General features: G+C 47.0%; 1 protein-coding gene and 1 long non-coding RNA gene across 4 annotated transcripts in view; one reads left to right on the top strand and one right to left on the bottom strand.

The window, feature by feature from the left end:
- Nucleotides 1-1,474: 1,474 nt before the first annotated feature.
- FSTL4 (follistatin like 4) overlaps nt 1,475-26,663 on the bottom strand; it is a 442,413-nt gene continuing 417,224 nt past the window's right edge. For all 3 annotated transcript variants that reach the window (XM_040444472.1, XM_040444471.1, XM_040444473.1), the window contains exons 13-16: nt 23,727-23,876; nt 16,642-16,749; nt 10,241-10,350; nt 1,475-7,965 (exon numbers count right to left, since the gene is read on the bottom strand). In XM_040444472.1, coding sequence (XP_040300406.1) covers nt 7,263-7,965; nt 10,241-10,350; nt 16,642-16,749; nt 23,727-23,876 — 1,071 coding nt within the window. In that variant the 3' untranslated portion in view covers nt 1,475-7,262. The remainder of the gene's footprint in view (nt 7,966-10,240; nt 10,351-16,641; nt 16,750-23,726; nt 23,877-26,663) is intronic.
- Nucleotides 14,740-19,329, top strand: LOC121010697 (uncharacterized). The gene is made up of 3 exons (XR_005781327.1): nt 14,740-15,358; nt 15,993-16,437; nt 19,098-19,329. It is a non-coding gene; the product is annotated as an uncharacterized LOC121010697 (long non-coding RNA).

The following is a 26,663-nucleotide window of genomic DNA, read 5'->3' on the forward strand; positions in this document are numbered from 1 at the left end:
GATGGGTACCACAGGTACCCTCAGGTTCAGTGGTTTGGTGGTTGAAAGAGTGTATTTTGGCTTTATAGACTTGAATTTGAATCTGGCTCTTTTGCTCTGAGCTTTCATTTCCTCTTCTATGAGTTGGGGATAACACCAACCCTTGCCTTGTGTTGATAATGGTAACTTTTATAAGTGGTTCTCGGGCACCTGGGTGACTCAGTTGGTTGAGCATCCAAATTCGGCTCAGGTCATGATCTCACGGTTCATGAGTTGGAGCCCCACATTGGGCTCTGTCTGACAGCTTGGAGCCTGGAGTCTGTTCTGGGTTCTGTGTCTCCTGCTCTTCCTTCCCCTCCTGTACTCACTCACTCACTCACCTCTCTCTTTCAAAAATAAAAAAAAATTTTTTTTAATTTATAAACAAAACAAAAACTGGTTCTCATTATTGCTTATTGCAGTGTCTGGCACATAGCAAGTTATTCTTCCAAGAGAGAAGATGAGCATCATCACATCGTCTTGTTTATGTCATTGTGATGATTAACTTTATGTGTCAACTTGGCTGGATCATGGTACCCAGATAGATACTTGGTCAGACACTCTTCTAGGTCCTTCTGTGAAAGTAGTTTTTGTCACTAGGTTATCATTTAAAGCAGTATACTTTGAATAAAGCAGGTATCCTCTGTTGTGTGGGTGGGCCTCATGTAATCAGTGAAAGGCCTTAAGATAGGAGACTGACCTCCCCAGAAGAATTCAGCCAACAAATGGCCTTTGGACTCAAACGAGAAGCCTTCCCTGGGTCTCCGGCTGACAGCCTACCCTGCAAATAGATAGATAGATAGATAGATAGATAGATAGATAGATAGATAGATAGATAAAGCTCTCTCTCCTTTTTTCCCCCACCTACATGCGTGCGTGTGTGTGTGCGCACACACACAAACACACCCCTTATTGGTTCTATTTCTCTGGAGAATGTGCACTAATAGTCATGGGGCAGTGGACACGGAACTCACCAAGGGCAAGAATCATGTCTTCTTTGTCAAGCCCTCTTTTCCCCGTACCTAGCACAGTGCTAGCCCATGGCAGGTGTTCTGCCCTGGTAACTTGGTGATTACTGAGCGCTTTATATGTTCTACCTCCTAGCTGCAAAGTCTACCTCAATGAGAACCAAGAGTTACTGGAGTCAAGTGTGTGAGTTAGAGGTGGAGACTGTGGCAAGTTGTGCAAGTCTTCCAGGGCAGGTGAAGAAAAGTTTTGATCCAGATGTTGGTTGTACATTTGGAGACCTGTAATTTGAACATGGGGGAAGGGACTACCATGTTCAAGGGCCTGCCTTTGCTCAGCAGCACTTTGGAGCAGGCCAGAGGAGAGGCCGTTTCCCTTGGCCCTTCCGGAACCTGCTGTGGTGATGGGGAATGGGGAGAACCATGTGCGTGGTCCTGCCTTAGCCCCTTCTCGCTTCACCAACTGCACAGAGACTGGCAGCAACAGACGGTAACTTTTCTCAAGTTTTATTGTAAAATCCTCCGAAAAAGAGCATTTACATTGACAATACTTGATGATAATTTGTGAATCGTCTTTATATCAAGTGGTACTGCAGTTACACGGTGTGTTCAATACTGTGAAATACGTTAAAGTAAACACAAACTTATTTCAAATGCCAGGTACGGTTACTGTGTTGGTACAAAGTTCTAAAGTTGATGTATTAAAAATAATTTATATATATCGTATAAACAAGGAAAAATTCACATGTATCGTAAGTACAGGAGGCCTTTTGAGAAATACTGGTGATTACAGAAAATAGATTTTGGTGTCTACACAACTGCTCAAAATAATATATCTGCCTTGACGTAAGAGCTCTGAAAGTTTTCTGAGGCGGGGGAGGAGGAGAATCTTAATGGGACAAAGGGTGTGCATGTGACTTTGTATCTTGAGGGCCATTCAGCTACACTATATCATGAAACACTGTGTGTGACCACTGCAGCAACACTCCATGGCCACTTCTGTTTTGAGGCCATCTCACAGGGCCTTCAGAAAGTGTGAGCAGGAGGGGGAACCGTGGGGGGGGGGGGGGTGCCGGGGCCAGGTCAGAAATGGGGGCTGCCCAGCCACAGGGGCTGCTGTGGGGTCTGGGGTGGTGGCTTATGGATCTGTTGTCCTGCACCTCTCTGAAGCAGCTGAAGTATCTCAACTGACTCTTAAATGGATGGCAGATGTCACGCTGGGCAGCGGACAAGGGTTTGGATTTAGGGAATTTTCTCTAAAAGAGAAAGCACTTGGGCCCCATGATCAGCAGAGACTAGTTGCGCTTCTTTACAAATGAAGCTCTGATCTTGGCAGGCAGCGGTGTTCACCACTATACCACCAACGACCGCCGTGAAGCTCTGATCTTGGCAGGCGAATGTGGTAACTATGGAAACTCGCTAGGAAGCTCCGATCTTGAAGAGTGTGTCCCCAAAGGGCAGCATTCTCTGATCCTGCCCTGGTGACATGTGGAGAGGCCACCATGCTTGGGGTGAGGGCGAATCAACAGTTTGTGCTTTGTGCAGTGCAGGCTAAGCCTTCTAGAGCCCTCTGGGGCATGGTCCACCTTCTCTAGGGTCACAGGGGAAACAGATGGTCCCATATTGGTCAAGATGAGCTTGGGAAGGGTGTGCGTGTGCATGTGTGTGTGTGTGTGTATGTGTGTGTGTGTGTGAATTGTGAGTTTGTCCAAGAACAACAAAAAGTACAGGTTCAACACTTTGGTGCCGGCTCGGGAAGCCTCACTCTCAGTTTTGGAGGCCAATTCCTGCTCTTCCCATACTTTCCATAATTTCACACACTGTGTTTGGTTTAATCCCCACTTCTGCCTACAGCTCCAGAGAATGTGTGAGACCATGTTTGCTGGGCTCCTGCTGCCGGCTGTGTGGCTGTGCCTAAAGCCTGCAGGCCTGCATAAGATGCTCAGATTCTCAAGTAACTTGGCAGGTAATCTGGTGAAGAGAGAAGCAGGAAGTGGCCTGTGCTGCATGAGGGATTTGGGGTCCTGTAGTCAGACCTCGAGAATAGGCACCATGTATTTTCTCCTTTGAATCTTTTAAGCCGCTCTCTATTCTGTAATCTCTATGATTTTGGACAGAAGCCATGGCAGCTAGTGACTTTGTCAAACAAAACTCCTCTGCCTCTGTGCTCCTGTGGGAGCAAATAGTAGTATGTGGCCCTGGGAGTGACTTCTTACTTGGACTTCCAAAGCTAGCTAGCAGCATGGGCAAAGGCCATTGTGGGGAGCTGGTGTGACAGTAAGGTCAGTTGTCCCTTGAACTGTAGGAGCTGTGGCACAGCACACGTGCAGGAGACCTGAAGCATAGGAGGGGAGTCAGAAAGACTGAGAGTAAAGTGGGAAGGAGGGAGGTGTGCCTTGGGCCCTCTAAGGGACGAAGCTTGGCCGAGACGTCATGGTCTCTATTCCTGTCTGACAGTTTCTGTTTGACAACAGTTGACTTCTCTGACACCTGCGAGCTTGCTCTGGTCTTGGTTACCTCGTTTGGAAGGTCTGTGAGCTAGGGTGTGGAGGTTGTGATTCTGGGTGGCCAAGGGCTGTGTCCCAGTGGGTTCTGACTGCGCGTGGAACAGAACCTGGGGTTCTGGGTGGGCAAGGACAGCAAAGGATTTCATGTCATTGTTGTTGGCCCATGTCACCGTCCAGCTTCCTGGGTGGGGGCAGCTGTCAGAGGAGCTGGGTACAGGGAGGAGAAGGTGAGGTAGACCAGTAGTGCACGGGAGGGAGGGCAAGTGGCCTCAGCAATCCAAGGGGCTTGGTTCTGGAGAGAAGGGCCCAGGACAGGGCTGTGGGATTTGGTGATGAGGGTGGTTCAGCATCCACGGTGTCTGAATGAAACACACAGTGAGAAATGAATTGATGATGTTGCAAGCCCCTGGTAGAAAAATATAGCCAGAATGGATCTGTTGCACATCTCTGTTCTGGATTCTCCTTTAGTTCACAGGTTATTGGTCAACAGAAAAGAAGGTGTGGCCACACAAAGCCAACTTCAGGCTGCTCTCCTAAATGGAGCCTCAGTAATTAGGTTCCCTAGGGCAACAGGCAGTTCTCTGCTTTTTTCAGGGTTAAGAGCTGTCCTCGGGAGCCCTCCCTGGAGCTGGGAGCCCTTTCCTGCACAGAGCAGTGGGAAAGACAGCAGGTGGCAGGGGTGAGGTGGGAGGGGGCATTCAGGGGCTGAGCTTCTGTCTCTGTTCATGATGCATCTAGATTCAAGTTCCTGCATCTTGTGGTTGGGGATTAGTGGTTGGCCCCACCCACACTTCACAGGGTCCTTCCAGCTACTTCCAGGGGCTTGGGGAAGGTATAGTGAGACGCTTGAATTGATTGGGAGACCTAGGGAAGAAGCCTGGGCCAGCCCCAGGCAGAGTTTGTTGGGCAGGATTGCCGGGGTGGGGATGGTGGCATTTGCCACACAGCACGTTGTCCACACCCAGGTATCCTGTGCAGATGGTCCGTGCGGCCACCTGCAAGCAGACACTTCCCTCTTACTATTACCCCTCGGTAGAAGGCTGGGTAGGCTTTCAGACCCACTGCCTCCATGCAGGGTTTTGCTCACTGGGGCGGAAGGAACACCAGCTCCTCCATTTCAAATCCTTAATATCAGCAAAGGTGTAGGTTATTTGTGAGTTGTTATGAAAAAAAATACTATGTTGAATTTTTGTGAAATTAAATTTTATTTCAAAATTCAGTAAATTTTGAAATAGTTCATTATGAACGTGTCATTGTTAAGATGAAGTGCTTCTTTAATGTGAAGTATCGGTTGGTTGTTAGGTGATCTTGTGTGTTTTTCAGAGGGCTGTGGCTGGGTCGGCAGCAAGGCTCACCTGCTGTGGTAACTTCTTACACCAGTGACTTTGGGACCGTGTTCCTCTGAGCTTCTGGGGCTGGAAGGGGGGTGGGGGGCAGCCTGGCCAGCCTTTCCTCTGCCTCCCACCCAGCAGTTCGGCTAGTTGCTGTGATGAAAAAGCATTTACTCTCTTGCCTTTGTGAATGTGCAGATTGCACTGTTTTCAGGCCTATGAATCCCTGCTCTGATTCAACAGTGTGTGGAACGCTGGCCCCGAGCCCTAAGCTGGCATCTCCAGTTAATTGCACAGTGAGTTAGCCAGAGGCAGAAATGCTTTTCAGACACACTTAGAAACAGAAGGAATGAGGCAAAGGAACGGATGCTGCAGTCTCCCAGATCACAAGGCCTGCTGGGATTGGACTGGTCTTTGACTTAGGAACCCATGACCCCGAGGGGCTGATGTCCTGACCTGGTAGGTGGTAGGCTCAGACTTTCTCTGCCAGGGGTTGCCATCATCTGGAAGATTTTTCCAAAGGGAGAAGTTGGTGAAAGTGGAGAACTGCAGTGACAAATGAGGAAGTCTGGAAGTGAATGTGTCAAGAGATTGGGGCAGGAAGAAGAAAGGGTGAGAGGTGTCACCCATCCATCCCAGCTCTTGGGAAACTGAGTATGCGGCTTTTGAAGTCCATCCTTTCAACCTGTAGCTACAGCTCAAGTACATGTAACGAAATCTAAAGTATGCATGTACATATCTAGGCACACTCTTGGGAGTTGGAGGGGACAGGCGTTGGATGGACCAAGATACGTGAGACAATTGGACTGGCTGATTTCAGGAAATCAAGTTGGGGTCAGGTAGGTTGGGCATTCAGGTGAGTGTGCAAGGGAGCTGTATTTACAGCAAGGCAGGGTCTGTGTCTTCCTTTCCCTGAAAGTGGCAATTGATCAGAGTGGGAAAAGCATGGCCATGTTGGTGGGTGAAGCGGTCTGCCCTAGGTGAGGTGTCCATGATGAGACCATCTCTTCCAACTTCACGTGACTTGAAAACCGATCATTCAGGCCAGAAAGCATACAAGTGTGTTTTGGTGAATGAGGCGAGGGAGAAGGAAAGGGGTGTGCCGGGAGCCCCAAAGCTGACATTCTCCAACATGAGCTGTCTTCCCGGGGCCAGCTGGGTTGTACTTCCTCAATGCCCCCCTGACAGCCCAGCATTGTCTGAGATAGTTGGGAATCATGAAGCATTGGCAGCCCCCACCCTCCCGCCACTGGCCCCCCCCTTCCCTCTGCCTTCTGATTGTGGGTTTTGCAGTGTGTATTATTGGGGACAGAAGGGTCCACGTGTAAGAAAAGACTGAAATGTGCTGTGCCGTGATGATGCAATGACGGGCATGCTAGAGCTGAGTGCAAGGGCCACGGGCAGAAAAGAAATTGATTTTTGAAAGGGATCGCCTACAGAAGCCACTTGGACCCCACACGTGTCTTTGTGTTGCACCAGGAGGTCACTCTTCTGTGGGCCTCCGTGGCAAGCCCAGTCTGCCCTGAATCTGGGGAACTGGGCCCGGCTCATAAAACATCCCCGTTCAGTGGTAAAAAGCAGGCACACAGGGTTTGTCCTGGTCTCTTTGCGTCCCGGCCCAGAACAAAGTCTTTGCCACTTTGGTGGCTAGATCTGTACTCGGGGTGTCCGTGGTATAGAGGACCGTTATTCCTGGATGATCACTGTTCTTTCTGGGTGTGGGGTGGTGACTCTCAGAGACTTGGCCTAAGGCAGGGACGAACAGAGCGGACCTCGGAGAGCATCTTTCTGCTTACTAGCATTTGAGATTATAAAAAATTATCTTTTAATCAAAATTTCCAAAATAAAGTAAGTGATTTCCCCATCCCCCAAGACGCAAGAAGTCTGGCTGGATCTCCCTCAGGCTTACACCAAGTCACATGGAAAAAAAGCATGAAGCGGCTGCTCAGGAGAAAAGAAGGTCCGGAGTGAGGGCAGACGTGGCTCTCATGCCTGGAGCGAAAGCCAGGGCTCGCACTGAGTTTCCAGGCCCGGCTTCGGGGCCACTCCATCAGGGGGGAGGTTGGCTGGACCCGGCTGTGACGGACAATGAGTACATGAAGGCAACCGACACAAGTGTCAGCCTGGAAAGCAGGAGCTCTTGGTTCCGCAGCGTTCCCCAGGAAACATGGCGTGTAGCTGGGCACAGAAATGATTCCTTTACACAGCAGCGTGTGTTCTCACCGTAGCTCAAGGCATAAATCATACTTCCCAATGAAAAACCCCAATCTGGTTAGCAGCGCATACCTTATACTAGGAAACTTGCAAGGAGGCCAGTGTTGAACCACAAAGCGGATACAGGTTTTGCTTTTGTCCGTGAAAATGTACAGGGGCGCCTGCCTGGGGCTGCGGTGTGAGGACTCGGCCGTGCTCGGTGGCCCAGGGCTCTGCCCCGGGCTCCTTCATACCTCGCCCACCCACACCACTGTGGTCCCCCGCTTTACGCCCGACACCTCACACCGCAGCGCGTTTTGTCTCCCATTGACGAGAAACAGCGACTCTTGGGCGGGGATGAGCAGGTACTGTCCGAAGAGCCCGCTGTCCCTCACGATCCTGCGGGGCCCTCCCCAAGGCCATGCGGGCCCCGTGGGTGGCTCCTTCAAGTTCTTGAGCATGCCCGTCTTCCCCGTGGACAGCTCCAGGAACAGCAGGTCTGGCTCTGTCTCCAGGGGGGCGTAGATGTAGTACTGATCGCCGTGGGTGAAGGAGTGCTGGAAGGCCACGTCGGAGATGCCCTGGCTTATTTTCAGGCTAGAGAGAGTCTGGATCTCTCCCTGCAGCGTGATCTCCTGCACGTGCAGCTGGGGGCTGGTGGCAGCAGTGCTGACCACAAAGCGCCCGTCGGGGGACACGTGTGGGGTGCCAGTCACGTCCCCATTGGGGCCGAGCACGGAGTCCGTGACACTGTCGAGCAGCAACTGGGGGGCGGCAGAAGCGGGGCCATCCTGTTGGCACTGGATGAAGAAGTAGCCGCCCAGGTGGGTGTGGGCCATGGCCTGTGGCACGCAGCCGTGGCTCTGCAGGCTGATGGTCTTGAGCAGCACCAGTGTTTCCAGGTCAACTTTGTGAACTGCGGGCTCAGACTTGTTGAAGATGAAGCCGAACCTGCGAAGGGAAGAACTGAGGTCAGGAGGGGCTCTGTCATTCCTCTAAAGGATTGCATCCATTCTCTTCCCTTTATCCTAATCCTTCAGTGCGCTAACAGCTTCTTAATTAGATGTACCATCCTGCAGGGCCTGGCTTCTTCAGTCATTCACCTACGAGGTGAAAATGAAGGCAGCCGCATTACAAATGCTCCTCGATTTCTGCTCTCATAACACGCACTCATCTCTAGAAATGGTAAAGGAGGAGCATAAAAGTGCCGTCAATAGCTTCTCCCTTTGGGATGCCTTCACATCAGCTCCCCTGAGGCCTGCTGCCAGCTGGGAAGTGGGGGCCTGTGCCTGGAGGGAAAAGAGCCCCGATCACCTGCCAGGAGGAGGGCGGCAGAGGTGGGCTTGCTGCTACTGCCCTCTGGACTAATCAGATTCTGAGCAGGCACCGCAAGCCAACTCGCTTCCTCCAGCGCTCCCTCCCCCCGGGGAGAGGAAGGTGGAGGGGCAGCCTCTCCTGTGTCGGTTATGATCCCTGATCCCCTGGGGGAGGAAGCTTGGGCAGGGGGGCTGAGGACAGCTTTTACCTTTGCAGCCAGATGGCCTTGGCGTGGCCCTGCTGCCCTGCCCACTGCAGAGCCTGGTGTGTGGACGGCCTCTTAGAGCCTCTGCCATGCTGAAGAGGGCGGTTCCTTCTGAGGGCTTTTGGGAGGACTGGATCAAAGACAGAGCTTGAGGGGAAGGGCCCAGCAGGCGGTAGCCACTCACATCTGGGCTTGGTGAAATTCCCCTCTGGGGGTGGGTGGCAAGCTGCTAGAAGGCCTGACCCCAGGCAGGACTTGGCTTTGACCTAAGAGCCTCTGCCTCAGTCGCTGACTGAGAGAGGCCTTTTGGTGCCGTGGATGCCTATGGGAGGAAGAGAAACATCTCCTCCACACTTCTCTTTTGAATACCTGAGTCTCTGAGTGGGGGAAATGCCCACTTAAAAGCATCTTTAAAGCATTCTTAAAGAGATCAAGCATGGATGGGGCGCCTGGGTGGCGCAGTCGGTTGAGCGTCCGACTTCAGCTCAGGTCACCATCTCACGGTTTGTGGGTTCGAGCCCCGCGTCAGGCTCTGGGCTGATGGCTCAGAGCCTGGAGCCTGCTTCCGATTCTGTGTCTCCCTCTCTCTCTGTCCCTCCCCCATTCATGCTCTGTCTCTCTCTGTCTCAAAAATAAACAAACATTAAAAAAAAAAAAAAAAAAGAGATCAAGCATGGAAAGAGCATGAAACTCTGGTAAAGAACTTGAATGTAAAACGCCACACCCAGGTGCCGCAGAGCGTGTAAATGTGCTAGACTCCCGCCTGAATTCAGCTTCTTTGGGGGTTTTTCACCCTTGAGCAACCCCCAGAATCTTAGAGGCTCCTCCCAGGTGCTGTCTACACGGTAGGGTTCATAAAGGAGCTGTTTTCTTTCTTGGGCTTGAATCACTGGGTGGGCCTAGTTTTACAAGTCCAGCTTCAATATGTAACAATGAGTCCTTTCTTCCTGGAGAAAGGGACTTGATGTCAGACAAAAGAAAGGCACGACCTTCGGGTCTCCGTGACTTTATAAAGGGGCAGGCTGAGTCTTCTGCAGTGGTGACTTTACAGTAGGTGTTAGGGGTTGTCTGAAATGAACAGGCAGGGGGAACAGCCAGGTCGAGCTGAGGTTTGCAGTTGAGACCATAGGCCACCATTTTTAGGCTGTTCTGGATGGTGAAAACCAGACAAGCAGAGGCCTTGTTCCCTGGCTGGCCCTCTCCATGGCTGCTCTGGGGGCTTCTGGAAAACCCATGGGCAGTGGGCAGCAGAGAATAAGGAACTAAAAAGAGACTTGGCCTCGTATTTCATCTGACTCTTCCTGGATGTGTAAACTTGGCCCGTGTTTTAACTTCTCTAATCCTTGGTTTCCGCATGTGTAAAAAGGGGTCAAGACCACTTCTACTAGTTTCTTTGTGTCTAACAAGGAGAGGGTGACCCATTAACCACTATTGTTTCCTTTTCTCTATAGTCCTCACCTTGAGGATGAGACTTTCTGTCCTCAGTGGGCCTCTGAGGGCCATAGGAGCTGGGTGCCTTCCTTAACTAAGGCACTTAAGGACTAGTGATGGGTCCATTTCTGTCCCCTCATGATGGAGCCCAAGGCCAGCTCAGGATGAGTGACAGAGACACAGAAGGAGCAGGTCTCACAGTGGGCAAATGCACCACATGCCGGGCTGAGTTGGATTATGGGGGTTCCTTAGGGCATCGTGGGCCTGTCTCACCTGATATGGTTGATGATGAGGTTTGTTGGAGGAATGAAGAAATCATCCACTCCTGCAAACGGTGTGCGGATAAGGTGCTGGCCCTGGCCGGTGCTGGCTTCTGTGATCACCTATAACACAGAGGGAGGGTCCTTGTGAGGGCCCACCCAGGTAGGGGTGGGAAACCTGGAACCACCCGCACATGCTGGTAAGGCCCCTCAGCAGACAGGCTACTTCAGAGAGAGATGCCCCCAGTGTGAGAGAGGGGGGCAGGAGCAGAGCAGGGACTCCCCCTTTGGGGGAGAGGGGCAGTACAGGTATGAATGCCTGAATCACTCCCTCCTGTGCAGGCAGGTCTGACCCAAAACTGGGCCTGCACATCACCAGCCCCTGATGGCACAGTGGGGACCACGCTGGAGCTTCTGGGAGAGGTCCCCAGAAGAGAAAGATCACTCTGCTCAGAGACCACCTCCCCTACAACTGAGAATCCCACCTTCTCAGCACCCAGGCCACCCTGGGAAGAGTGAGCTTTTCTCACTCATGAGCTTTTCAGTCATGAAAATGTTAAATGGTGCAAGTATTTACTGCTTCCTTATTTTCCTTTGATGCCAGGTGCCTGGGCCCATTTGTTGGGCATCTCTACCATAGACTGACTCCATGGTTTATTGGAGAAAGCAGGAATCCTGCATAAATGCCATTCAAAGATGCTGCTCAAGCCATTTAGATGCCTTGCAGTTAGAATGCTGGGGATGGGGTCTAGTTGCACAACGGACCTGCTGTGAGAAATCAAGAATCAGGCCCCGTGTTTTGTACACATTGGTAGTGACAGAGCATAGCTGCCTCTGTTTCCCTTTCTTCTTTTGTACCACTTTCTCTGTGGGGTTGGCAGGAGGCAGCCGCAGCCATTCTCTGCTGTGGACAGTTCCTGCTGGGCCTGTGTCAGGGAAGGGCACGGTGGCAGTGCAGAACAGAGCCGAGTGATGTTGGAGATTAGGCGGGAAGAGAGCAGTGTGGAGGTCCTGCCGGAAAGCCTGCTGTGGTCAGGCTGAGCACGTGTCTATCAGCTAACACAGCCTTGGGCATGGCCAGGCCAGAGACACCATGCCCAATAGCCTGTGTCCCCTTTCCTTCTTCATGTGCTTGTCAGCCTCCAATTTCTAGGCCATTGCCCTGAAACGTGGGTGGCCCACAGCCAGATGAGGCTGAAGGCCCACAAGGTCAACCCCAGACCCTCTGAGCGGGGGGGGGGGGGGGGTGGTGGCGGGGGGGGGGTGGCTAGACTGTGAACACAGAGCTGAGACACTTTCTCTGATCTTGATAGTATGGCTGTGCTTACATGGTCCAGACTTATGCAGCCTGAGGCTGAGGACAGTCTCTGTTGGGGCTTTGGTAACTCACGTGGCTTGGAGTTCTGGATGCTTTTATCTTTTAAGAATAGGACTGCCTTCTGACTCTTGCTTTTATGGGGAAACAAACAACACCTGGCCTGCCTCCTCAGGCAGGGTTGAAGTTTGAGTCTTTTCTGGATCATGCTTCCTGGGGGGTGGAAGTGGGAGGGAGTAAGCAGAGAGGATGCCGGACAGGAATGAGGAGGGCTGTGATTTTCAGCCTTGGGGCAGCTCTGAAGTTGTCACACTGCATTAGGTTATTTTTCTGTGATTTTTTAAAATGGCCAAATGATACTTCCATGGCAAGTCCATGGGAAAACACTCTTGGTACTGGGCATGAAAACATCAGCATTAGGAAACTGGATCATGGGAGTGTCTAGGGGAAAATGCCAGAGAATTCCAAGAAGCCATACAATCACTGCTTGATCGCAGGCCTGTCATTTTAGCTTCTAATAGAGATGGAAAATTACAGGCTGTCAGCGGTCAGTGTCATTCACGCTTCACCACTCTGACACCCTATATTCAGAGGTTACTTCATCAAAACGCAGTACCACGGGCCATTGAACTGATGTGGGTGTGACCGCCTCATTTGTCTGACGAGTCGTGAGTTCCTTCTTGGCCTTGCATCCTGGCACGTTCCCCCGCATGTTAGTGTCCAAAAGATAATTGTCCAACTCCTTAATTTTGCTGGCTCTGTGGGCTTGCTTCAGGAGCCCACATATGGAGACGTACATATGTGGCTAGATATCAGGAAATGTCACTTGATAGTTCACGCGGAGTCCTGAAGGCTGAGCATCTCTCTAAGAGGGTAGACAAAACCAGCTGAGAAGGGAGGCTCAGCTGGGGGGTCTGGGGGTCTGGGACTGGTGGGCCAAGGAGTGATACGGAGGATTCAAGAAGGTGCCAGCCAACACTGGCTGCTGAGGGAAGGGCTTCATTTATAGAAACACCTTCATGTAGTCCAAGCAAAGTTCTGTTTAACCAGTTCCTTAGTGTTGGATATTGAGAAACAAAGTTTTTGTCCATACCCATGATCATAGCCTTTGGAAGTCAAGTTGCTGGATTCAAAAAAGCATGGTTTTGAAGCTTTTGGTTCTCCTTTCCTAATTGTGCACCCCAAGGGCTAGGCCAGTTGACATTTCCATGAGTTTTTGCAAGTAGTGGTTTCTTTAACCCTAGCCCATAGGGATGAAGGTAGGTTTATTCAATCTGGTCCCTTTCTTGTTACAGTGCAATGCCTAGACTCTGCACTTGGGATGCTGGACGTTGTGACCTAATTCCTGATTGTAATAGTTGTGTTTGGCCATTTAGGCAAACTTTGCTCTTGGTTTTTGGGAAATAGGGTTCATTATATTTAAGAAATTGCCTTTTTGTTCGTGTTTTTAAGTATTTCATTGAGAATGTCTGCTGCATTTAATTCAGTGCCTTTTCAGGATTTATTGAAAATAGTTTTTTCTCCCCCCTTTGTGTTAAGAGAATGTTGACTGATTTCCTGAGAGTGAACCATCATCGTATTCTGGGACTTTGTTCCCTGCATTTAGATGCACTGCTGGACTCTGTTTTTAATACCATGTTTAGAATTTTGCTTCTGTATTCCTAAGTGACATTAGCCTACAGCTTTTTTTTTTCACACAATTTTTAGTCAATTTTCCTAATTAAACTTATGCTGGCTATTTAAAACAAAGAAGCTGCACATTATCCTCCCTGTGGTCCGAGATAAATAATATTAAAAATATATTTTGAAGGTTTGATAAAATTCAACTGTTTTTCTGTGGTAGCTCTTCAATCTTTAAAAAAACCCTGTAATTATTATTCTATTACTGGCTTCTGTTAGGTCAGTGTTTACTCCCAGCGTGGGGCTTACACTCATGACTCCGAAATCAAGAGTTGCACGCTCTACTGATGGAGCTGGCCAGGTGGCTACATTTTGTAAGCTATCATCCACTTATTTTAGGTTTTAAAATTTGCTGCCCCGGAGTTGCCATGTATTAATTTCCGGTTATTTTTATCCTCCTGTATCTGCAGTAATACTCCTTTTCTCATGCCTCATTTTATATATTCGTTCTTTGTTCCTTTACCAGACTTGTGAAGGATTTCTCTGTTTCTCTTTGTTCTTTGGTTTTGTTTATATTAATTTCATTCTTCTTCTCCTTGTCACTACTCTGTTCTTGCTCTCATTTCTTAACACAAGTACTTCTTCAGGCTTTTAAGACCCAGACACTCCAGGTCTACAGCCTTCTCTGTCTCCTGTTGGTCTTGATGTAGAATGATCGCTTTACTCTTGCTTTTGAGAGTGTTTCTAATTTCCCTTTTAGCTTCCTTTTTGATCCAGTAGTTATATAGGAATGTCTTATTAGGTTCTATTTTAATTGTTTCTAATTCATCAGCTAATGTTGCCTATAACATCTACTTTTACAAGATTGGTTAATATCCTTTGTGGTTACAGATAAACCTATTCGTATGTGGACGTGTGAAAAAACTGTTTTGCAGATGAAAGGTGTATATTAAACCAAGTTGCATTCTTAATCAATTTTCCCATGTCATTCATATCCTTTGGACAATTTAAGTGCATGTTAAATTAAGTTCTCCTTGTATTATTTTTTCAAGTAGGTTTCATGTCCAGGGCAGAGCCCAATGTGGGGCTTGAACTCACAACCCTGAGCTTAAGACCTGAGCGGAGGTCAAGAATCAGACTCTTAACTGACAAATCTACCCAGGTGCTCCAAGTTCTCCTTGTATTTTTAATTGCTCTTGTTTGAGGCCATTTAGTTGTTAATGTTGCTTGATAACTATAGGCTACTGGAGACATAGTAGAGACATAGTATCTCTCTGTTTGCTGTTTTTAGTGCTGGTGACCTTAAACCCTACCTTGCCTGATATGCACGAGTAGAAATAATATATTCTTGTTCACCTGTCCTCATTCAACCTTTTATTCTGTTTCATGTGTGTTTTTTTAATTTTTTTTTTTAACATTTATTTATTTTTGAGACAGAGAGCAGGAACAGGGGAGGGTCAGAGAAAGAGGGAGACCCAGAATCTGAAACAGGCTCCAGGCTCTGAGCTGTCAGCACAGAGCCCGATGTGGGGCTCGAACCCACGGACCGCGAGATCATGACCTGAGCCCAAGTCGGATGCCTAACCGACTGAGCCACCCAGGCGCCCCCATGTGTGTTTCTTATAAACAAGTTAGAGTTTCCTTTGTTCCTAACAAAGTCTGATCATCACTGCTTTTAGGAGAATTCAGTTGATCACATTTGGAATAATGAGATGCTCACTTCCCAACTACTACTTCCAAACAGCATTCTCCACACCTTCTCTACCCCAATAAGGTATTTGAGTATTTTTACTCCCTCCACTTTCCTCCCCTCCATGCAATTATTTTTACTGAATTAATTTATCTTTGGTTATAGCCTGGCATCAGGATTTCTCTTTCAGCCTGTCTATCCTAATTCAAACATACTTATTTAGAACTTATTACACATTTGCAGAGAGCCTGTCTTCCTCCATCTTAGTTCCTCCGTGGGTTCATTCTTTACATCAGTCTCCTCTTGATCTTTCTTCATCTGGTGTTTGTCTGGGATCCTTTCCTCAAATCTGTTGCTTAGAGGGTGCAGGTGAGTGATGCACTCTCTGAATTCTTGCACATACTGTATCTTTCTTTTGTCCTGCCAGGTAAAGGCTATCTTAGCTGGGAATAGGATTCTTGGATCTCAGCCATGTAGATGCCATAGTCTGCCAGCTCCTGTTACAGGTGAGAAATCCACTGCCACTCTCATGTTTTTCTCTTTTACAGATAACCTGTGAAACCATGTGTTTTTCAACTCCTCTGCCTTGTTAAATTAGGCAGTCATTTTTGGTTTCAGCAAAAAAAAAGTTTTGGTGACCCCTCCCCTTGAATTACCTGAGAGGCTTTGTTGGAGCTGCCAGAGGGAGGGCCAATAAAAATTACAATTTCCCTGGGCTTAGGCTCTGCTCTGAATGACCTTTATTCAGGCTTCTAGACACTGTAATGGATTTTTTTTGTCATCTCACTGGGGCCCACGTTGATGGCATCCATCAAATGACAATAGCTTCAATTTATAGGAGATGAAGTAGTGTCTTCCCCCTGGCCCAACCGTGCAGAGGTAGGCAGGCAGGTATTCCCCTGGACGAAGCCTCTGTAGACCCAGCTGTCCCTTTGCTCTTACCAGTCTTGGGAACAGGGTGAACTTGACTCCATCTGCAGCCCTTGTCAGCTGGGGTTCTGAGAGAGAATGAAACCCTAATGTGCTGAGGCATCCACTGTATGAAATGAATTAACTTCTGTGCATCTAGAATGGTTCTATGTAGATCTTTGGGACAATGCAGGCATTCAACTCACTTTTTTTTTTTTTTTTTTTTTTTAGGGTTTAATTCTGTAATGCATCCCTGGATGAGAAAGGCAGAGCCAGGCACGCTCAACACAGGGGTGATGTTGACCTTCTCTGACGGGTGGAGAGGGGAGGATCCCACAAAGCTCCTGTGACCAAACTCTTTCAAAGAGGAAGCACAGTGCAGTGGCTGAGTGTTGGGCTGCAGAGCCACATTGTCTGGGTTGGGACATGGGCAAATTAGTGAACTTTGCTTAGCATACTGTAAGCACTCAGTAAATGTGCTTCCACTTATGGACATAACTACTGCTCCTACTTTTCCTTCCTTACAGGCTCACATCTAGCACGTGCTTTGACACTTTTCCAGCCTGCCCAGCCCAAGGTGAAGAAAGTCCTGGATCAGGAGAGGTGGGGTCTGGAAGCCACATTCTGGTTGTCCTGACATCAGAATCTTATCCATCATCAGTATTATCTTTTAAAGGTAGGCCTGGCTGAAGACACCTTGTGAATCGCCTGTGAGGGACTTTGGCCCAAGGTTGTTTCCTACTTCCTACTCTCTCCTCAAACCTTGATGGATAGGTTTTGGATAAATGTGATCAGCTACCTAGGGAAGCAAGAGACATTTATTAGACAGGATAGCATCCTCTGTTCCTGTGGGGTGTCAGTCTCTACATGTTCAACATACCTGGAGGCTTGGTTGGGACTTGTGCACATCCCCCCAGCTCAGGACCCACACTTGGTCATGAGACTTGTCATAGGACAGCTTAGCTGGCAGAGGGTCCACACCTATGGACTTGAAAAAAAAAATAGGCACAAGTGGGTCATCATTCTTATCAGCTGACACAGTGGTGATTTCTTGGCTTTGTGTAAATGGCCTTCCTGCCCAGGTGAGTGGATAGCTAACCTAGCATCGTTGGCAGTGAGCCTGCTTGGGAAGCCAGGGCACAAAGCCTCTTTCTGGGTTTGTCTTTAGAGGCATAAAACCGTTGTCAGTAATTTAATTCCTTTTATAAACTTTGTGCATGTTTTACTTAAAGGGGACCAAGACATCTTGGCAAAAGTCTAAACCTAGAGGCTTTACATTTACCACTCAGGAATCAGCTTCAGGACCCTCCGGCCACGCCTCCTAGAAACGTTTTGGAGCCTCTAGAACCTGCAGTGTCTTTGGCTATTCTGTTCTTTGGCTGAGATTCTGGTGAGTTGGCCCTTCCTTCTGTGTCATCTGAGACTGACTTAGAGATCATCCATTATCACCTGTCTTGTCTCTTTGCACAGCCTCTATCTGTACATCCTTTAGCTGGAGGCTCTGGGACCCAGACTGTAGGATTCAGGCAGACATTTTTTTTTTTAACTGCTGTAACTGAAACTCTATTATCCTTGGAGAACAGAGCTTCCCCCGTGGCCCTCTCAAATGGAGACTGTTTTCTGCTTTTTATAATGTAGTTGTCTAAGTTCCAGAACTCTCCTCCATGATGCTCATACCGCTAGACTATGACCCTTGCTCTTCTTGTCACTGGCCTCCATCCTGGCCACTCCCTCTGTTCATTAAAGATGTCACCCTTTCGGGGGGAGAAACCCACCTCTACCCCCATTGGTCAAAGCTTCTCTGAAGTACTGGCTGTGGAGTCCATGATCCATTTCTCTTTAATATTCCCATCAAGTTTCTGTCTTCATCACTCCACTGACCTGTTTGAAGACCTTTGTGTCAGATCACTTTGTGATCCTCCTTTTTTGACATGTTAGCAAGATTCCACATGGTTAACTACTCCCTTCTAGGAAGCTTCTCTTCTCTCAGCTTCCCATCTCCCTAGCTTCCCTTCCTCATTCTGATTTCAAAATGTTGGCATGTTTCAGGTCTTCATCTTTGACCACCTTCTCTGTGTCTACATCCTTTCTCTGGGTGAGTTCATCTGATTCTATGGCTTCAGATAACCTGCTGTACTCTGATGACTTTAGGACTCATTCCTCTGTTGATGACATCAACTTAACAACTACAAAACTGAACTCTTAATTTTCTCACTCCATGCTGAACTAAATTTCTTCTCCATTCGTTATCATCTGTGGAGTCCCCTTTCACTCTTTTGGCTCTAATTTAAAGCCCTTGGCCCCTGAAGCCTCTTCCTACATTCAAGTACTGCAGGTCCTTTGTTCATATCTCCACCTGCTCCTTTTTGTTCCCAGCATCTGCCAGCTTCCTGGTTGCTTCTCTTCATTTGCTAAAGGCTCCAGGATCTGGCACTGTCTTCCTGTACCCAGAGCTGCTTAACCCACCACCAGTAATACCATCTTGACATTGTCTCTAGTTTCTTCAACTCTTTTAAAAACTCTCTTGATTATGCATTCTATTCGAGTTACCCCATTTGTCTGCCTTCTTCACAGCAAAACTTCCCTAGTGTTTGGACTGTAGCTGCCTCTCTCCTTTCTATTTACACTTCTCCAATCACATTTCACATTCTCATTCTGAGGTGGTGTGGAGTAGCAAGCGGACTGAAGAGCTAAACCAATAATCTCCTAAATTCACAACAGTGTTCTGAAGTCTTAATATGCTGAGGAGCAAAGGTATAGAAGGAAAAGATACTGAAGAACATACCAGGCTCTTAGTTAAAAATCCTGAAGGGCTAACTTCTAGGCCTAGGAATAAATCAGAAGCAGAGTAAGCCTTAAAAAATTCAGTTCAGGCTCGATTCAACTTAGCACTTGATTAGACTAAAATGATTCATTCTCTACTCTCTCTGCCTAGCAAAGGAAGATGACAACCATCTCAAGTCTTTTTTTTTTTTTTTATATGGAGTGTCTGGCATTTAAAAAATTACAAGACATGACTACACAGACTATGTGATTAAAAACTACATATGAAAGACAATAGAAAGACCCATGGGTGACCCATAGAAATATAATTAGAATTTTATATACTTAAGTAGAAATTACAAAAGTGAAAAATGCAATACCTGGAATTAAGATTTCAATAATTAGGTTCTGTTAAATCCGTATTAGACATAGCAGAAGATAGGCCTAGTGAATTGAAAGACAAATTTATAGAACATACTCGAAGCACAAAGAGACTAACAAGAATGGAAAAGAGTGAATGAAACAGACATGTGGCATACAGTGGAAAGATCTAACTTTTTTTTTTTTTAACAGTTTCTAAAGAAGAGGTAAGAAAGAATTCCAATCTGATGAAAGGTATCAATCCACACAGTCAAGAACCACTAGAACTCCCAAATCAGAATAAATACAAAGAATACCGTACATGGGCACATCACAGTGAAACTGCTGAACACCAAAGAGAAAATCTGAAAAGCAGTCAAAACAAATGATACACGACCTTCAGAAGGGTGACAATAAGACTGACAGGTGACCTATTAACAAAAACAGTGGAAGACAAGGTAACAGCATCTTAAAATGCTGAGTATAATTTACCAAGGTAGAATTCTATATCCAGTGAAAATAGTTTTTAAAAATAAAAGGCAAAGTTATTTTTAAACAAACAAACTCAGGATGTGTTGCCAGCAGATCTGCACTAAAAGAACTATTAAAGAAACTTCTTCATTTGCAATGAAAATGATCCCAGACAGAACTGTGTGCTTCAGGAATGAATAAGGAGTAGTGAGAAAGTAAATATGGAGGTGAATATAAATGACTATCAACTATACAAAATAATACTAACTCATGTCTTGTGGGGTTAAATTATATACAGAGTTAAAATTCATTCCCACAATAATGCAAAAGGCAGGAGAGGAGTTTAAGGGGTTAGTGTTGTATGGTTCTATCATTATTAGGGAAGTGAAGTAATTTGTATTGAGGCAAGGATGCATGTTATAATCTCTATGGTGGTAATAATAGTAACAGAACGAAAATGTTTACTCCAAAAGAAAGTAAAAAGGAGAAAAAAGCAGAACAGTTAGGTCAAATGAGAAAACCAGAAAATGGTAGATTTAACTATATAATTGCATTAAATATAAATGGATCAAATTATCCAAGTCAAAGATGAAGATTATTATACTACATAAAGGCCGAAACCCAAATACATGGAGTTTGGAAAATTATACCATGTTAACACTAATCAAAGGAAATCTGATCTGTCTATACTAGAATTAGGCAAAAATAGACTTTCAGGCAAGAAGTATTGCCAGAGATAGAGATATTTTCTAAGAACAAAGAAGTCTTTGTCCCAGGAAGTTATTACAATTTTAAAGCAAAAGTGGTAGAATTTTACATAAATCTACAATCACAGTGCTGGACTTCAACAACACCTTTCAGCAGCTGACAGACTCCGTGAACAATGAAAAAAAAATCACTTAGAAGATCTGAACAATGCAATGAAGCTACTTGACATAATTGACATATATACAGAAAGCTATACCTCCCGTTAGAATACACATTCTTGTAAAGTACATATGCAACATTGACCCCATTGATCATCAGCTGGGTCATAAAGCAAGCTTCAATGAATTTTCAAGGATTGAAATGATTGCGAGTATGCTCTCTGGCCAGAAAAATCAGTAACAGAAAGTCTTCTCCTGTACTGCCTAGGAGAAACCACAACCCTGCTTATATCCAAATTTCTCCCTACAAAGACCCTGCACCTGGGCATTGCTGGAAAGTAAACACAATCCTGCTCACATTTCGTCCAGCAGTCCTCTAACAGTTCCCTGGTCAGTTCAATCTCACGTGCAACGTTCACCTTTCTCTCCAACCCTCCAGGCTTAGTGATAATTTTCAACCAGAAGAGATGTTCATCCAACTACAACCAAATGTAACTGTCACCTATTTGTAAGCATACCTGAATATTCTCTATTTTTCTCCTGTTACATCAAAGAATGTGCTTTTATCTAAAGCTAGCAACTCTACTTCTCTGCCCTGGATTCCAATGGCCCCTGCGTACTTTAATGATGCAGAACAAAGCCAAGATGTGTGGGAGTTTTTTTTTTTTATATATATATTTTTAGCATTACATACATACATATATACATAGATACATACATATGCTGTAATGTCAACTAGTCTAAAAAAGTTTCTTTGGCATGTTCTTCTAGCTACTGCCTCATTTGACTCCTTTTACTCGTATTTACATCAAAACTCCCCCAAATGGTTGGCTGTATTCACTATCTCTAATACCTCAAGCTTGTATTCCATTTCATTTTATCTGCTCTTGCCAAGGTGATCCACGTGATATCAAATTGAATGGTCAGTGACATGTAAATGGTCTCTGCTATATCTGACACCACTGACCACAAACTTTTCCTTAAGGCATTCTTCTTTTGGGGTGCCTGGGTGGCTCAGTCGGTTAAGCATCTGACTTTGGCTCAGGTCATGATCTCAGAGTTTGTGAGTTTGAGCCCCAAGTCAGGCTTCCTACAGAGCCTGCTTTGGATTCTCTGGCTACCTGTCTCTCTGCCCCTCTCCTGCTTGCACAGCTTTCTAACCCTCTGTCTGAAAAATAAATAAACATTAAAAAAAATTCTTCTTTTGGTTTCTGGCATCCTCCCCTTGTCCCCCGCAGTCCCCAATTTTCTTCGTACCTTTCAGGCTACTCCTGCTTGGTTTCCTTGTTGGCTTCTTCTCTCCTTCCTGATCCTTAAGTGTTGGAGTGCTTCAGGGCTCCAACCTTGACCTCTTCTGTATGGATTTAGCAGTTTGTATGGTGATGATACCCACACTGACATCTCTGGCCTAGACCTCACTCACCTTGGACTCCAGACCCGTTTATCCAATCGCTTGACATCTCTGCTTACATTTATAACAGAACTTTAAACTTAACAGACCTAAATCCAAATGCCTAATTTTCCTGTCTACCTCTTCCAGGGCATGCACCTCCTACCTGGCCCTAAATCTCTATATGGTGCATTCATTTCCTATTGCTGTGGTAACACCTTACTACGAAGTCAGTAGCTTAAAACAACACATATTTGTTTTCTTACGGTTTTGGAGGCAGAAAGTCTGAAATTAATTTCACCGGGCTGAACAAGTATGTCTGCAAGGCAGTGCTCCTTCTAGATGCTCTGGGAGAGAAAGCGTTTTCTGGAATTTTCCAGCCTTGAGAGCTGCCTTTCTTAGCTCATGGCCCCTTCTCTTCAGAGCCAGCAGTGTGCTTTAGTCCTCACATTGCCTTTCTCTGATAAGGATACTTCCACTTGGATTCAGGGCTCCACAGGAGAAATCCATAATGTAATTATATCTGCCGACTACCATTTGCCATATAAGGCGATGTTCCTAGGTTCTGGGGTTTAAGAAGTGGACATCTTGGGGCCATTAGTCATTCCACCACACACCATTCATGGCATCATCGTTCTACAATGTTTTTTTTTTTTTTTTTACTTTTTAAATATTTATTTTTGAGAGAGGCACAGAGTATGAGTGGGGGAGGGGTAGAGAGAGAGAGACGAAGTCACAGAATCGAAGCAGGCTCCAGGCTCAGAACTGTCAGCACAGAGCCCAAAGCAAGGCTCGAACTCATGAGCTATGAGATCATGACCTGAGCAGAGGCTGGATGCTTAACCGAGTGAGCCACCCAGGGCCCGTTTACAGTTTCTCAATTAAAAAAACAAAAAACAGAAACCCAAAACAGCCTGTCTCTGAAAATTTATATTCAACTCAGCAGAAATCTTTCCACATTGAAAATCTATCAAGAATCTGATCATATCTCACCATCTCCAATGCTGTCTGCACCTCTTGCCTGGATTATTTTAGTAGCCACAACTCTGCTTTGCAGTCTGTTCTAACAGAGCCTATTTTAAAACCTAAGTTTAACATTTAAAAATCTCTTTAAAAGACTGACTCTTTAGGGGTGCCTGGGTGGCTCAGTCAGTTAAGCATCTGACTCCTCATTGTGGCTCAGGTAATGATCTCGCAGTTCGTGAGATTAAGCCCTGTGTCTGGCTCTGTGCCAACAGCACGGAGCCTGCTTGGGATTCTCTCTCTCTCTCTTTCTGTCCCTCCCCTGCTCATGTGGGCTCTCTAAATAAATAAACATTTAAAAAAGAAAGGACTGATTCTTTAAAAATATAAATCAGAGTAGGTCATTCCCCAGATGAAAACTCTTCATGGCTTGGGCCTTGGTTTACCCCTTATCTTCATAGCACCCCAGTCTCCACCTTCTCACCATACTCTAGCCCCACTGGCCTTCCTTCCCCTCCCAGAATGGAAGTCCCACTTGACATTTATATCAGAATCTATTAATCTCCAGAGTGAGGACCAGTTTAAAAGAGTCTTGTAGGGTGTATGGGTGACTCAGTCAGTTAAACGTCTGACTTGGGCTCAGGTCATGATCTCACAGCCCCCCAGGAGTTTGTGAGTTTGAGCCCCCCGTTGGGCTCTGTGCTGACAACTTGGAGCCTGGAACCTGCTTTGGATTCTGTGTCTCCCTCTCTTTCTGCCCCTCCCCCACTGGTGCTTTGTCTCTCAGAAATAAATGGTAATACAATTTTAAAAGAGTCGTCCAGTTCCTCTGTCACATTTGACCTGTAAATAGCTTTTAGAATTTATAGCTCTCTAAAATTCTGATACATGGTCTGACAGACTAGAATATAAGTTCTAGGACTTCACTGCTCATTCATGGCTATTTTTCAAGAAACTAGAACAGTGCTTGGTCCATAGTAGGCAATAAATACTGATGAGTAACTGTGCAGGAACCTTCTTTGCTCCCCCCTGCCCCTTGCCCCTAGTCTGACTGCCTCTTGTAGGAGCTGGGGAATGTGCAAAAAGCCAAGAGGAATGTGGCCGCTGTGCCCCAGAACCAGAAGCCCCCCTCACTCCCTTAGAGAGACGTACCTGTAGGACTTTCTGGGCTTGCACATCAACCACGAGGACTCTGTTCAGTGCTGGCTGGGCCACGTATATGTACCGGTGCCTGATGTTCACTGCCGATGCCCACTGGCATGACTGGGTGCCATTTCTTTCCACTTGAGGACAGATTTCTTCCTGTGAAGGAGATAGGCTGCCATATATCTTCTTAATCCCTCATTCCCCCCTGCCAGGTGTGGGTTCCCTCTCCCTTAACCCTCCTCTGTCCCTCTCTTAGAATCCACAGACATGGCACATGAGTCCTCCCATGTCACCAGCTTCACTTAACCTTCAACTTTCATCCCCTCCCACATGTGAGGCTGTAACTCCATTTGTTGGGTTTTTCATCCACCGCCTCCAGGCCTGTCTTCTTCTCTCTTGCATGTGAACCTCTCCCTCTCTGCACCCCCATCACAGAGAAAACTTCTTTCAGTGGCCAGACTCCCAAAAGAGTGACCTACTCTTTCTTCTTCCTTAGCACAAAGCCAGCAGGGCTCCCACAGAGCTCTGTACTGACTTCTTGGTTATTAAATTAAGCCTGTGCCATCTTATTTATTTATTTATTTATTTATTTTTTCAACGTTTTTATTTATTTTTGGGACAGAGAGAGACAGAGCATGAACGGGCGAGGGGCAGAGAGAGAGGGAGACACAGAATCGGAAACAGGCTCCAGGCTCCGAGCCATCAGCCCAGAGCCTGACGCGGGGCTCAAACTCCCGGACTGCGAGATCGTGACCTGGCTGAAGTCAAGCCTGTGCCATCTTTTTATTTCAAGTTGGGACATCATCTGACAGTGTGCTATTCTGTGCTTCCTTCTCCTCCATCCCACCCCAGTGGGGGATCCTTCTCTGTTGCTTGATCCTGCTCAGTTTTCCCATCCTGAATGTCAGAATGTACAGGGGCCACTGCACCACTTTCCCTCTCTAAAATCCACTCCCTTTGCTGATCTCATCGAAACCTATAGCATCAAATACCATCTACATGCTTACAACTCCCAAATTTCTATATTTAGTTCAACCCTCTTCTCTGAACTCCAGAATTATGCAGGCACCCACCTAGCTCTATTTGGCTGTTTGATGCATACCTCAAACTCATGAGTCCAAAATCAACTCCCAGGTTTACCTCCCAATCCTGCTCATCCCATTAACAAAATGGCAGCCCCACTGTTTTTCTTCCAGAGACCAAAACCCTTGAGGCCACCTCTGACTCCTCTTTTTCTCCGTATACCTCCAGCCCTCATCCAGGTCATACACATTCAGAATTTGACTTTGTCTCATGGATTCCATCTCCATCACCTTGCCTCAAGCCACATTATCTGTTGCCTGAGTAACTGCTGTCACATCCAGGTTGTGTTTCTCGATTCCACTCTTGGTTCCTCCCCCAAATGTTGTCAACAAAGAAACTGGGGGGATCACTGTAAGTCCGCCCATCTCACTCTTCCTCTTAACACCCTCTACTCTATTAATATTTCTTCTTGCTCAGAATAAGATCCAAGTCTTTCCTGAAGCCTACGGGGCCCTGCCCACTCTGGTTCCTGCTACTCTCTGAACTTCAGCCTTTCCCTCCCTTACCCACTGTGTGTGCGCACATGGCACGCTTTTCTTCCCTTGTGTCACCCTCCTGCTCTGGGCCTTGGGCGTTCATTGGCTGTTACCTTTGCTGGGAATGCCCTTCCCCAGATATATGCACACTTTATCCCCTCATATCCTCCAGGTCTCTGTCTATGGGCCACCTTATGGAGAAGTCCTCTCTGACCCTCTAACCTGGTATCACCAGGTTCTTTGCTGCGTTTATCATTTGCTACCTTCATGCATTGATTTGTCTACATCTGTTTGGTCTCTCTTCTTTCACTAGATTGCTCCTTGATAGCAGGCGATTTGTTTGGTTCACTGCTATGTCCTTAGCACCTAGTCAAGTGCCTGTCACAGAATGGGTGCCTCAAATACACTTGAATGAATACATGAGTGAAAAGGGGGACCTTGTTTTATATTTCATGATACACATTCTCCTGTTTTTCAACGTTTATTTATTTTTGGGACAGAGAGAGACAGAGCATGAACGGGGGAGGGGCAGAGAGAGAGAGAGAGAGACACACAGAATCGGAAACAGGCTCCAGGCTCTGAGCCATCAGCCCAGAGCCCGACGCGGGGCTCGAACTCACGGACCGCGAGATCGTGACCTGGCTGAAGTCGGACACTTAACCGACTGCGCCCCCCAGGCGCCCCTCTCCTGTTTTTCATCATGACTCTGGTTCTATTCTGTCTCAGTCTTCCTCATGGTCCCTCTTGATCTGCCTGTCCCTTAACTATGACCCTCAGGGTGTTGTTCAGGTGCCCAACTCACACCACTCATACATACCTTTGGTGGTCTGTCTTGTCTCCCACCCTTGTTTTAGCCAGTACCCATATGCCGATGGCTCCAGGTCTGTGTCTTTAGCTCAGAGCCACCTTCTCCAGTTCTGGCTTGGTTCTCCCATGGTCCCCCTCATACTTGGCCATCCACCCCTGAGCAGTTCCTCTACTCCCTACCTGCTCCTCTGCGAGGTCTTTAGCACCAGCTGGCCAGCCAAGACCAAGCATGCTCCCTTCTCCTGTGCGGTCTGCCACAAATGAGTCACTAAGAACTACGGGGACGACCTCCTAAATCCCTGAGCTTATCTCCTTTCCAGTTTTTTCCTAAGCGACTGCAATAGCTTTGGAGCAGAGCTCTTTTTGCCTTCTACCCTTGCCACTGCCTGTCATCATGGTCACATTTCATCCTCACCATGATCCCAGTTTACATATGAGAAAACAGAAGCTGGGGAGGTTAGGTAACTTTCCTAAAGCCACTGAGGCCTCCAGTGACACAGGTGGGATCTGAGCCCAAGTGTACCTGGTTCAGAAGTCTCTGTCCTTACCTATTCCACATGCTGCTGCCCACTGGGCA

This window comes from Herpailurus yagouaroundi, unplaced genomic scaffold (assembly GCF_014898765.1).
Source record: "Herpailurus yagouaroundi ecotype Mexico unplaced genomic scaffold, PumYag 192, whole genome shotgun sequence".
Classification (NCBI taxonomy): Eukaryota; Metazoa; Chordata; class Mammalia; order Carnivora; family Felidae; genus Herpailurus; species Herpailurus yagouaroundi.